The sequence below is a fragment of the Diplotaxodon limnothrissa genome, linkage group LG22 (assembly GCF_057381915.1).
Source record: "Diplotaxodon limnothrissa isolate DT_005_m linkage group LG22, D_limnothrissa_male_GT1.1, whole genome shotgun sequence".
NCBI classification, from domain to species: domain Eukaryota; kingdom Metazoa; phylum Chordata; class Actinopteri; order Cichliformes; family Cichlidae; genus Diplotaxodon; species Diplotaxodon limnothrissa.
In genome coordinates, this window is record NC_140616.1 from 28,476,741 (window position 1) to 28,490,879 (window position 14,139).

A 14,139-nucleotide genomic window follows, 5' to 3' on the forward strand; every position below is an offset into this window, starting at 1 on the left:
ATAATGTGTGAATATTTGGCCCCTTTCCATGTTTGCATGGAGAGTCTCGTGCAGAGCGTGCTGTATTTTATATCTGAGTTGCTTAAGGTAAATTTAGGATTGGGATTTTTAAATATATAATAAAGATATTCATAAAACGTCTTTAGCACAATACCTTGAAAACTTGGCTAGTACCAAAAACTAGCATTAAACACTTTGTCAGATTTTTCTTACTCATTGAGTGATCAGAACATTGAAATTATTCGATGTGGTTAGGATAGTTGCTTTTAAAAGTGTTCATTTATTGGAATGAGAGGGGAGATGTTCAGAATGAGTGTGTCCCAAAACTCGGCCTCTGTCTTTACCTTTAGCTCTTTCTCATTCTGAATGTTTAAAGCCGAGTTTTGGGTATTTCTGATTTTTATGGTGGAATTACTTGTAATAAGATCGTCTCTTCAGCCATCAGATTTTCTTTTTAGAGAATGATCATCCTCAACCTACAGGACCTACACTGTCGTCAAACGTCAAATTATATCAGAAACATAATGATTCTCCTTCAGCTGCCTGTCGTTGCTCTCAATTGCAGTGCTATTTTCAAAGAGAAATGTGCACAAACCCTGTGCTAACGCTCTATGAATTTTGTTACTACATCACTTCGTCATTGCCCTGCATGCCTGCTCAGCAGAATGATGCTCTTTCATTGAGTAACTGTTGTTAACTTTACTCAAAGAAATATGGTTAATAGAATTAGACCAGCCGCACCTGCAGGCCTAATTACTGCCAGACCTGTTAAATCAAATCACTTAAATAGAACCTATCTGACCAAGTGAAGTCATCCAAAGATCATTAAAAGCAACACATCGTGCAAAAGTTAAAGAAACTCAAGAACAAGTGAGAAAGAAAGTATTGACATATATCAGTTTGGAAAGGGTTAAAAAGCCATTTCCAAGGATTTGGATTTGAAACGGTGGTAAGCGTGGCATCCATTGGAGAGTTAAAAGTAAAATCTGTTACTGACCAGAAAGAATACAAAGAGTAGTAAGAGGAAATCCCAAAAAGTTGATTCCATTCATCTGAACAGAAACATTTCGTCACTCATCCCAGTGACTTCTTGAGACTCGAGAGGATGAGGAAGAAAATCAACATTTTGGGATTTGCCTAAAAACATCATGATGATCCCTAAAACTGTTGAGAAAAGATTTTGTGGACTGCTTAAGCAAACTTGAACTTTTTGGAAGGTTACATCATGTGTAAAAACTAACACAGGATTTCATAAAGAGAACATCATGCAACAGTCAAACATGGGGGAGGTAGTGTGGTCTGGGGCTGCTTTGTTGCTTCAGGACCTGGACCACAATTGAGGGTACCATGAATTCTGCTACCAGAAAATCCTGCAGGAGAATATCCAGCTATTAGTTCATGTCCTGAAACTCGGGCTCGTGTTGGTATATGGATATAAGTTTAATTCCTACGTTTTTCTGTATTTTACTTATTCGCATACTATAGATGAAAGTTTGTCTATGTGGCTAAATCTGACATATTTACATGATGTATTTAGGTGTGAATGTCGATTAACTTGAATTGTCCTTATAAATAAACAAACTTGGATTATGCAGCAGACGACGATCGGAAACACACGATCAAGTCACCCTCTGAATGGCAAAAAAGCAGAATGAAGGTTTTGGAGTGGCCTAGTCAAAGTCCCGACTTAAATCTAATTGAGATGCTTCCTCCACAGCGATGTGAAAGAGTCATTGCCGGTAATTTCAAATGCTTGATTGCAGTTCTTGCCGCCAAGGGTGGCACAACCAGTTATTAGGTTTTAGGAGGCAATTACTTTTTCAGACAGGGCCAGATAGGTTTGGATAACCTTTTTCCTTTAATAAACGAAATGATCGTTTAAAAAGCGCATTTTGTATTTAGTCGGGTTAGCTTTGTCTTCTATTAAAATGTTTCGATGATGATCTGAAATATGTAATTAATATAAAAACAAAAACATCAGGATAAGTGCTCTTTTTCACAGCTCAGCAAACTAGGTGTTAGATAGAAGTCGGTGCCGCCAACTTTCCTTTCTTACTGTGTTAATAACATGCAGCACCAAACATAGGGGGCACCTGTGTTTGAAACGACCTTTGACCATCCACTGATGCATCACTGTTACCATTTAACACTCACAGAGTAAATAAAAGCACGTCTGGACCTTCTAAGACTACCTCTACAAGGCTCACAGATGAGGGATTGAGATAGTTTACAATAAATATTTCAGACACATGGGGCTCACAGTGTAATAACATTTATGCAGAGTCCACACACATTCATTTTGTTTGAATTTCTCCTGTTGAAGAGTCAGCGTTACTTGTTCTGATAAGCACTATTGAATTTTTAAAAAAAGAGAAGTTGAGAGAATTTGGAAGTGGTGGTACGAAACTGCTCAATAATACAGCAGCTTATCCTTACGATCTGTTTTTCTGTTTTTCTCCCTCTCCTCCCCTTCCTGTCTCTCTACTTATCGGTTCCTCTTTATGTCTCTTAAAAAGAGAAAGAAAACCAGGAGAAATCCTCCTTATTTGTGTAGTAGTAGAGCAGCCGCTTACATCAGTGTTTAGTCTCCACCGTTCTCCTCATCCAGTCTATTCCTTTTCATCATCATCTTCTTTTTTACTTACTTTACTTTTTTTTTTTTTTACTTTTTCTTTTTTTCCTGTTTTTTCTTCTTTCTGCCCTCCAATGAATTCACTATTGGGGAAACACTGGTATTTAATGATTAGTGGATGTAAACAATATCAACAGATAAAACAGTGCAGTGTTGCTTATTATTTCTCTTTTGAACTAATAAAACAGTTAACTCAGGCCATGTTCTGTATCAAGTTACATGTGAAGCAGACTTAAAAGGGAACCATCACATAGTTCACATGACCACAGTTTGTACCAATGCTGATATAGTAAATATGAAAATTGTATTTCAGAACCAGTATGGGGGAAAAAAAGCTAAAACTAGTTAGATTTGTGTTATTAATGCCCAAGTAGTCACCTTCATATGGCTGTGTAATTAATTAATTCAACTAAAGGTAGCGCTTCGTATTTGTCAGGTATAGTATATAGTTCCTTCCTGGCATCACTGTTAAATTCAGAATAAAACAAGACTTTTGTTTAGCTGGTAAATTACTGTATGGTAAAGCTTTTGATTTTGTGGTTGTAGAATTCAACTAGTGCACCACTGCTGCATCTCTCTGCATGACTGTCTGTTATCTAAGTGTTGTTTTCTAATAAATGCATGACATTTTGTAAAAGAATCATCTCACCTGCTCCCAACAAGTGGGTGGCTTTGAGTATGGTTAATCCAGAATTGTGTGTTGCTGGATTGCTAGTGACATCAACTCATGAATGTGTCCTAGAGATGACTCGCAATGATCCACAGGTGCAGACAAAGAAGAATAAATACAGCTTTACAAAGATAAACCTGCTCATTACTCCATGCAGTTGTGATTCTTTCTCCTGTCTCTGTCCTTCACTGTTACTGTCCAGTGAGGCATGTTTTGTCACCTAGCTAGCTAACTGGCTCCCTCATCAGTGTTGGGTAATGTTTCCATCACGGCTAATAAGATAGCTGCCACCGTCTGCTGTTCACCTTTTACTGTCCTCCTTTGACTCCCTGCTTGCCTTTTTCACTGCTCACACTTTCACCAGCATGTCACCACCTGATATGTACAGTAATATTAGTGTTATAACAGCAGACCAGCAGATTACGCTAACGAGTTACATTCTGCTGTGACCTCTGCATCTCATTTACCACTCTACTCTTGTTCAAGAACTTTAACTCGTCTGTCTCTGTGTCTCTTTTTCTGAGTTATGCTGTTCTCAATGCAAATGCTTAGCTTCCAGAACAAATGCACAGCATTTTAAATATGCTTATATCAAGTAAGGAACACAATGTGAATAAAGTGAAAAGTAAAATTAAATAAGTTTATGTCAAAATAAAATAGTGGCTTGCACATTAGGCAAATGTGCAAAAGGTCATATCTCCTTATGCATAGCCATACGCTTTAGTGACCTTTTATGAATTAGGGAGAAGCTTTTTTTGTCTCCTTCTTCTTCAAAATAAGATTAGGGGACAAAATCTGGCTGCCAACAAACTGATTTAACCTTTAGGCTTCTTATGAGCAAAGAGAATGTGAGAAATTTCACAATTTGTTTAAAACTGAGGGTTGCTGAGTGTAGTCTAGTCAGGCTTGTTTCTTGTCAGCTCTGGCTGAAAAATGGAATATTTTACTAAATCATATCAAGATCAAATACCTTGAAGTAAGCCAAATGAACGAGTACATGCTGTGCTTGACAACATCATCTGTCTACGATGTGAAAGCGTAAAACTTAATCACCCTAAATTAGTGGTTATCAAAACCTTCTCCTGGCAGGAGCTCCCTTAAGAAAATGAAAGCTGGACCCTCCCAAGACGATCACCCACCCGTCTTTTTTTTTTTTTTTTTTTCAAATCAGTCTTTAATGAAAAAACGACCAGGTTCAATAAGTGTTTGGGGATTTTCCAAACATAAATTACATTCACTCAACTTTATACTTTGTCCTGATTCTCCTCTCCCCATACACCTCAACCCCCCATGGCCGGCCCCACTGCAGTGGTTCTGTGCCTAAAATAACACGACATGATTTCCATCTCCTTTTGTTTCTCGTTCGGTAGCCGAGCGATTGTTAATCTGTTTCAGGTGCTTTGGCGTTAATGAAATTAACAGCAGGTGCACTAGTGGGGGAACAATGAGACAACCCACGTGAAGGCCCCTGATGTCCCCCCCCTCATCTTTTCTTCGCTAGTTTTGTGTTTTTCTGCGGTCAGTGTCACTACTGGTAGCATGAGGCGATACCTGGACCCCACAGACCGGTATCTGCTCCTTCGTGCAAGCAGGAACAGGATGAGCACTGCCAGGATCATATCAATAGAGGGATACACAGATCTCAACAGGCTGGGCAACAGCGCCCCACGTGTTATTGGGAATCGGGATGAAGTCCTTGGACCCATTGTAAGATCCTCCGGTGGTGCAGTGGGTCCTTAGTTCCTCCTGGTGGAACCAAGGACCACCAGGCCTCATGTGGTAAGAGTATGCAGGTAGTTCCTGGAAGAACTGACTGGAACCACGGTTGCCTGACCTAAATCCAATAGAATAGATCTGGAAAGAATTCCAAAAGGACACTATCTGAGGATTATCCTGACATTGTCAGGCACGTGGGGGTCATACAAACTACTGAGTACCATTTAGAGTTGCTGGACTTCTCATGGACTAGCCTGCTGCATCATTTTTTCACTTTGGGTGTCTGGGAATTCTGTAGGTCGATCATTTTAGTTTCTTTCCTGACACAGTCCATATCTGTGTTTCCAGCATGACTTTTTCCCCCCTCTGCTGAGACCTGATGTCTTTTCTGTGTGTGTTTTTGTTTTGTTTTTTTGTTTTTTAATTTCTGGGAGCAGTGTCTATATATAATATTTACTTTTTACTGATATAAAATACGCTTTTATTGACATTGTAAACCCTTTTTCAATTGGTTATCTGGTTGTCAGATAACCAATCTCCATATTCTCAGTAAGCCTCCCAACATACCCACCACCATGCCTGCAGTTTATATTTTTTATAGTCTAAGTTAAATGCCAGTTTGAGTTTTCTCTATTCTACCGATCACATCTTATTTGACCTTTTACTCATAATGTTTATGACACAATTCAGTAGCGTTTTGTTCTTTTGGGCCTCTTCAGAGTGAGTTGACAGATCTCTTAAAGAATGTGATGAATAGGCAGGATGTGTGAAATGCTCAGTGATCCATACTTTACAGGAACCTGTTAAAATCCTATTCACTTAGCACTGTGTTGACCTGGAAAAATGCTTTGCTGTTGAGGAGGAAAATTTTATGGACGTGCATTCTGTTAATCATGCATAGTTCAGGCTACGTCACATCAGTGAAAACGGTCGTTGGAAACATGCATGAGCAAAGTAATTGTGACAATGTGCCTTTGAAAACTTCAAACTGGCTTTGGTGCGTCAAGCTAGCTGTAAGACAGGGATAAAACTGCAGTAGGATGGAGTCAGTCTATCAATTTTAGTTTAACTGGATCAAGTTGGCACTTACATGCAGTCTGTTTGTGATAATACCACAATTGCCTGTGATAAATCTCAATTCTGTTGTGGTATGAACCAGGGGCAGACTTGCCAGCGGTGGCGTGCACAGAAACCACACATCAGGCTGAGAATGGGCCCCATCTAAGTGGGGAAAATTCATCATTTAGAAATTATAAACAGATGCAGCTTGTTCACTTCATTAATGACCAGCATAAACAGCATAAATTTGTGGCTCAAAAATAAGGGAACAAGTAATGTACTAAAAAAAAAATAGAATAGTTCAGGTTTTACGCATGTGTTGCTCTCTTAAAACAATGTGATAGCAAATGAGACGATACTGAAGATGGATAAATATGTGTTAATAAGTCTTCTGTTAGAAATTGTTGGGGACTGAGTGTGTGTGGAGCGCAGGATTTTAGCAGATTTTACTACAAACTGTTCCTCTGCATAAATCTGAATTCTGAGTGTAACAGCTGCCACGTACGATGTGTAAAAGAACACGAAACATTATTTAGCGTCAGGTCACGAGGCACCCGAGTGAAAAACCTCTCACATTCTCTTGTATGACTGAGGCCTCACTGAGAATATGGAGATCAGCCTCCACTGCTGGCAGATATCACAACTTTCTGGTAAACAGTAGGGCTGTGAAAAAGTTTTGACATCAGCCCTCACTGGGTATCATGTCGAAATTTTAATGTGAAAATTATTTTGGAGTGAATGAAAAATGTCAAGGAGAGGTGAAGTAAAACTCGGAGAGATAAAATCTATTTCCATGTGGAGATACTGTTAAAAAATTAAAATACGAGTATATCTCTAAAACTGAGAACATCGTGAAAAAGTTAAGTTTCATATTTGTTTTCAGCCTTTTTGTTGTCATTTTGATGATTATGATTTGTATCTTATGAAAATCTAAAATCCATTGTCTCAAAATTTTAGAATATTTGCTAGGACCAATCAAAAAAGGGTTTAAACCCCCTTGGTTGGGCCTCTTTCACCACGAGTTACTGCAACAAGCAGCAGGACATGGAGGCAGTCGGTTTATGGCACAGCTGAGGTGTTATTGCAATCCCAGTTGCTTTAATAGTGGGCTTAATTTCAATACAGTTGTATTTATATAGTGCCTCCGGCAGAGCCAGGTTCATGGTGAGGCAGCCATGACAGGACAGAAGCCACGTGGAAAAGTTCATTGTGCACATAAGAAATAGTGTCTAAAATCTTTTCTCTATGCCAAATGCCAATCGCAACACTGAGTGCATGGACGAGTCAGAGGGTGATCGGAGGAAGACAAGACAAAAGGCAAAGATTCAGTTTGTCCTACCAGATTGTTCCTTTCCCATCAACGCCTTTTTTAATGTGGCCTATGCTGTACTCTGTGAACATCCAGCCTTTTCAGCGTCTTACCCTCCTTGAGGAGAGGAGGCAAGCTGTGATGACTGTCATCTGGACAGCTTTCAAATCAACAGCCTTTCTTTTGATTGTGGCTGCATGTGCTTAATTAGCACCAAGTACAAAAAAAAGACCTTTTTCATGATATTCTAATTCTTCTTTAGTGTGTTTTCTGTTGACTGTTTTTTTGGCAAAGGATTGTTTGGGCTTTGATTTTAATTCTTTATGGACATTGTCCAAATGCTGACAAGACATTTAGTGTATAACAAATATTCATTGTGTGTTTAATAATCTCAGTGGTTAAATGTGGACATAAACATGGAGTCAGCTGTCCCTTATTGCTGGCTGCTGTAGCTAAAAATACCCCTTCAGTCGCCATTACATTTAGTGTGCAGGGAGTATGTCACGTTTTTGTGTCAGACTAGGTCTGCAAAATCAGCACGTATTGATTGCAATTTGCAGAACTGACTGAGGTGTGGGCCCAGCTCTCACGATCTTTGCGTTTTTGGTTCTCGCAGTGTTATTTTTACCACCCTGCTATCTTGCCTCAACAATGTCCCCAATCACATCAAAATGACGAACACTTTGATTGAATAGTTTTTTTAAAAAGTCGACCCATTATCTCTCTCTCATTTTTTGACACGTAAAACTTCAAATAACAAAGTCAGATACAAAGTAATCCCTGTGGGTTAAAAGGTCAGGCTTCAGACTGAGCTTTTTCTAACCACTCTGTCTCAGACTCCCCCCCCCCCCCCCCCCCCCCCCAATTTGTCTTTCTGTGTGATGTCAGTCGGGGGATTTTCTTTATGACTTTCACGGCTCTGGGAGGGAGATCACCTCGTGTGTTGTTCAAACCTTTTTGTGAGGGGAAACTAATCAGAGGAAAGTTGTCTTTAAGGGAAGTAGCAGCACCGAGGCCCATAAATAAAGATTATTTTGAAGTGAGAGTCATGCAAAGCTACTCTAGTGCAGTCCGAGGATAAAAATATACAGTTGCAAAGTAGGATGTGTCCACAGAAAATGGTACACATTAACTATATATTATATACTGTCGTTTAACTATATTTGTTTGCTTTACAAAGCCAGCATGACCTAGCTTTGAACTGAGGTTCATGCAAAGCCAAATATTTTAAAGCATTTCCAGCAGAGTCCAAGAACACAAGAAAAACAGAGCATAAAACAACAGTTGTTGTCCTTTTTGTACCTACAGAGTTTGCATAGTCTTGCTTTTTGTGGTCGTGGTTTCAAAGAAATATGTGGCAGACTGGGAGAATTACTCTTCTGCAACAGGGTCCTCTTCAAATGAGTAGAATACTGACCTCGTGGTTCATTTGTTAGTGTTGTGGGGTTCTCGGGAATAGGCAGTGACAGTCATTAACTCACTGTACTCTGTTCTTTGGCACAGCACCAGGTGCACTGAAAATGATCTGCTGTTTTTGCAGGTGTCATCACATATGCATGGAAATCTGTTGGTAGTAGGATGAAACGAATCCCTGCCACCTTCAAAACTTTAGGGTGTTGCTCCACAACTAAAGCAAGCAATCTATAGTTGTGAGTTATATTAAATGTATGTAAGGCAGCAGTACTCCTGTTTCATTAGTGAATGATTTGCTTTGTACACCACGAACAAAGAAGCAGGTTGGATGTGCGTTCACTTTGAAACGCTGGGGATAATTTTGCTCCCTCTCTGCTTTCAAAGAGGAATGTAAAAATTCACTGACTGAAATGGAGGCAAATAGTTTGAAACCCTATTGGCGGATTTGAATTATTTATTCAGCTTAGATCTCTGTGCCCAGCGTAGTAGCTCAGAATACTTATCAAAATGATTCAGTGTTATGACTCAGTTCCCACTAGTTCAAAAGCATAATCTTTAGCTTTCGTCTACAGGCGTTCGGCAGTTGTTGCGGCGACAGATCTTGAATGAAGTCGTCCAACCGCTGCGCAGAATCATTTCATCCTTTAGTCTTTTAACGCCTACAAAAATGTGTGACTTCACATCGTGTGCGCCTCCATTGCCGTCTGTTCTGTCACTCTACCTGGTGCTTAGCACATGAGCAATGAGGCTTGCGTTCTTAACTCGATGCCTGATTGATCTCCTTCGCTGAACAGGATGGCTGATAAATCAGCACCTCCCCCTTTCTGCCTGTTAATCACATCTGACAACGAAGACAACTAGACAATTAAAGGAACCGGGATAGGCCTTAAAAATATGCTCCTTTAATTGCCACGTCAGTTTATTAGGGACTAGGGAAAGCTCGACTAAAGCCTCCATTAACCGTGAGATTTAAGAGGCAAAGAGCTCGGTGGGAGGAGGGTGAATGTGAGGGATGATGGAACAATGGACTTCACAAAATTTTACAACACTGGTGTCAGTTCTGTTGTTCCTAGTTATAGTTTCTGTGTTCACTGTTTGAACACAGTTTGTTTGTTTACAAAGTAAAATGTCGGCAATGAATTGTAGGTCCTAGCTGTAATTTTTTACAGGTTTGACTCATTTATCATGGTTTATCGTGATCAACCAATAATGTGGTAAATATTGATTTTAAAGCAAATATCTGGCGCTATAATGTAAAGAGTCCAAATAATAGATATAATACCGTAAAGCCGTGAAGTTCTGTCACATTGTTGCTGTACGTCTATAAACTGCTTGTTTATGTAACCATATACTCGCTGCACTGGTCAGTGTGCTTCTGTTTTGCGACAGTCCTTCCTTTTATCTGTCATTATGGAGGGAAAAAAAATAACACCTACTTAGGGGTTAAAATTAACTCTTTGAAAATCCAGCATCATCTCTCCTGACTTGATCTAAATCACAAATTGGCCCTCTTATGATCTGCATGAGAAAAGCAGGCGCGGTATTATGTGGAGATGATCTGCTCCAGCTAGACCTGTGGGCCTGATGAAAGCACCGCCACCTTTGATGTTGTGACAAGGAGTGATGAGTACTTCACACCGTGTCTTCTCTTGATGTCGTGCTTTTGGTCGGCCCATGTATGTTGGCCTGTATTTTTAGAAGGTAATTTAATTTAGAAAATAATGAACTCCTATATGAATAAGCAAACCGTTGTATGCACAGGTTACAGACTGACTGCAGCACACAGATGATGAGCTTTAAGTTTAGCATTTGTGAGTGTGAATTATGTAAACCTGTGCAAAATGGAAAAAAGCAAGACTTTGTTTATGCAGCATATCTCATTCTAGGTGCAGCTTAAACTACCAAACACACGAGCAACAGAACCATATAGATAATGCAAAACTAAGTCAATTCATTTATAAGCACATTTAAAAACAACAAATCTACAAAAAATAAAACAACAGGAGTAATGAAAAATAATACAGATGACAGATGAGGAGAAAATGATGAGAGCAATTGAACAACTGACATACTAAGAGTACCTCCTTCACTTTGAATATAGAATAAAGATACAAAAACCATCAGTAGACCATAAAACAACACAGGAAGGAAATGGTATCGTATTAGATATATAAGCATTATGCAGAAGTAGATAATATATACCAAGTATTGATTTATAAATAGCTGGACATGTATAACTCGGGATTATTAGATAATATTATACTGGAGATAATATAATATAATACGTGTGCCATGATATTTAGATGCAAACTATAATATAAGTTGATTTTTCGATGTTTCTGTGAGGATGGCGTTATAGTAGAGTTTTTCCAGCACCCTCCTGGGACCTCTTCCTAACATTTGCAGCGTTTCTTAAATGCTAAAACTGCTGACGGCAGCATGGTGCAGAATATACAGTCACTTCTTGTTTCTGTGTCCACAGCACCCGCCATTGTCATCTACTGCTCGACATCTTCAACCCAACAGAGCACGAACTCACTGTCAGGGCCAAGAACAATCAGGACCTGGTTCTCCACGCCAGCGAATGCCAGAGGTGAGTGGAAGGTTTGACTTTTACAAACATACAGATATTTTCAGTGAGTCAAAACAAAACAATTTCTCAAGTTTATTTGGCTCTTTTCTTTCACCTGAGGCATTCAGGCAATATTTTAGGTCTTTCAGAGCTGGTTCACTTCACTGTTAGTTACTGCCTAGAGCAAAAATCAAAGTTATGAATTGACGTCCTGCCTTCCAGCTACTTGACTAGAACTCTGCAGGGCGAGTGTTTAAATGTTAATATAGGTGTTTCTTTTTCGTCTTTCTTATAGCTGCGTGTATTTGCTTATGGCCATGATCTGTGGGTATGAACATGTCTTTAATGGATTTGTTCAGCTATTTGTGAGTTGTTATATATAAACACACTGACTTGTAGGTGTAATTGCAAAATATTGTTGCGCTGCGCCTGGACTTCTGATTCTGATATAAACCTGAGAAAGTCTTGGATGTACCATTAAGTCGTCTGTATATTATGATGTATGTAGCTCAGTTACAATCTGCCTCGGTTATGCCAGAAAGTATGAGACGTGTGTAGGTAATAACGTCAATCGATGATTGCTTTGAGTGTTTATTTGTTATTGAACTGCATAGCTTATCCTTAAATATAGGAAAGGTAAAGCAGAACTTGACACGTGCATTTTCCCTCGGAAAGCTCTTTTATTTAATGTAGTGGTGCTGTGTTTTATTTATTTTACAATGGGGGCACACTTTGAGTTTAAGTGGGCTGAACTAGTAACAATTTCCTTTCTTTCAGTGTAAATAGCATTTAAATCCTTATTTTCTCAATATAAGAAAAAGAAATGTAATTTCAACAGCACGTCTTACTTTTAGTACACGATGAAGAAATGTTTCTTTGTTTAATGAAAGAAATCTGGGACTCGATTGCACGAAACATATGTGTGAAACTACAGAAAAGGTGCTTGGGAGCTCATTGCCCAGACTGTCCTATAATTTTACTCTGGACACACTTTTTTCTAAAGACATTTCTATTGTAGAAAGTGAAAAAGCAAACTAAACCGGAAGACTTTTTAGTGGAAGTTTCAGTAGAAGGACAAGCAGTAAAATTAAGAAAAAGTTAAAAGTTCAACATGTTTTAGCCCCCCCCCCCCCATCCCGGCCTTATGTTTGATAACCCCATCCTGAAAGCTGAGATATTGTTCTGGGTTCTTTTGCGACCTCCTGGATGAGTCATTAGTACGATCTTGGATTCATTTTGTAATTGATAATTAGGCCGTCTACTCCTGGGAAGGTTGACTACATTTTCAGTTGTGGATAAAGCCTCTCATCGTGACACACTGGAGTCCCAAAGCCTTAGAAATGGCGCTATAACCTTTTCCAGACTCATAGATGTCAACCACTTTGTTTCTCTTTCATATCTGTTCCTGAGTTTCTTTTGTGCCACAATGTGTTTCTTTTTGACATCTTTTAGGTTACTTCACTTTGTCTGACAGGTTCTGTTTAAGCGATTTCTTCATTCAACACATGTAGCAGTAATCAGGCCTATGTGTGCCAAATGAAATTTAACTTGGCTTTCCAAAAAAATGATACGTTTTGTATTTGCTCAGGTTATTATCATCTAACATTAAAATGTTTTTGATCATCTAAAACATACAAGTGTGACAAATATGCAAAAAAAGGTTAATCAGAAAGGAGGAGGTGCTTTTTCACAGTAGTCTAATATGACTTTCTAGTTGATGTGAAATTCTGTGTATTTGAAACAGACGGCTACAGAATTGCAATTTTCACCAGTTCAGAAAAATGTTATTTTACCCTATTCAGTCACAAACTTATAGCAGGCTGACTGTGTTATTGCCATTTTATCACCATCTTGACAGATCAAAGCCTCTTTAAGGATGGCAACCGACTACAGGTGGCCACAGACCCGCTCCCTGTCTTTGAAACAACCATTTCAAAGGCAACAAGCTTGAAGTTCTTGCAATGGTCACAGTAATTATGACCATCCAGTGGTCCCAGCCACTGTTTATATTAAAAGGTTTTTTTTTTGCTGCTGTTGTTTTGTTTCCTTGACAATGTTGAGACACACAGCGAAGAGCTCTGTGGCTCTCTTGGTGTAGAAGAAGATCGCTTTGATTCCTTAAGCATAGATAAGTGTTTCTTCCCTCTGTAATATGGTTCGATTAATTTAAAGTGTAACAAAGTACAATATAAATGCACACAAATCTACTAAGTCAGAGAATAATTGTAATTGCCTACTTCCATCCCCACCCATACCACTCAGACATGCCAGCACATGTGCACATAAATCATCAGCGTCTCCTGCAGCTTACCTCGGCCTCACTCGCTTGTGTGTCTGTCTCTCTCAGCTTGTCATTTCACTGGAAAGTGGCAAATTATGATTCCTGTCGGCACTCTCTCTCCAGTGCAATCTTTGGTCATGAGCGGAGGTACACCGTTTGGTGACTCATAGGCCCTTCTCTACAGGGGTGGGATGTTATTTTCTGAGACGAATTAGGGGGTGGAAAGGGATCTTTTCAGACACAGCCAAACAGCTCAGCAATCGGCTCTTCAAATAATCTTTCCTGGTTAGAAATGACTAGTTAAGTTCAACAATTTTGGGCTATTATTGTCTAAAAGGAGATAACTTCAAATTTCTAAAAGGAAAAAGAAAATTGCATTTTTATAATACCAGCAGTGTAGTGGGTTTTCATTGTAACACTGATGGGTACTGTTTTCATAGGGCTGTGTGCAGTCCAGCTAACGATCAAGTTTACCCAAAGATTCAGT

General features: G+C 39.2%; 1 protein-coding gene across 2 annotated transcripts in view; it reads left to right on the forward strand.

Annotated features, from left to right (window-relative positions):
- Positions 1-14,139, forward strand: part of trappc9 (trafficking protein particle complex subunit 9) — a 236,757-nt gene that overhangs the window by 122,451 nt on the left and 100,167 nt on the right. For both annotated transcript variants that reach the window (XM_085346339.1, XM_085346340.1), the window contains one exon: positions 11,282-11,392. In XM_085346339.1, the coding sequence (XP_085202465.1) occupies positions 11,282-11,392 (111 nt within the window). The remainder of the gene's footprint in view (positions 1-11,281; positions 11,393-14,139) is intronic.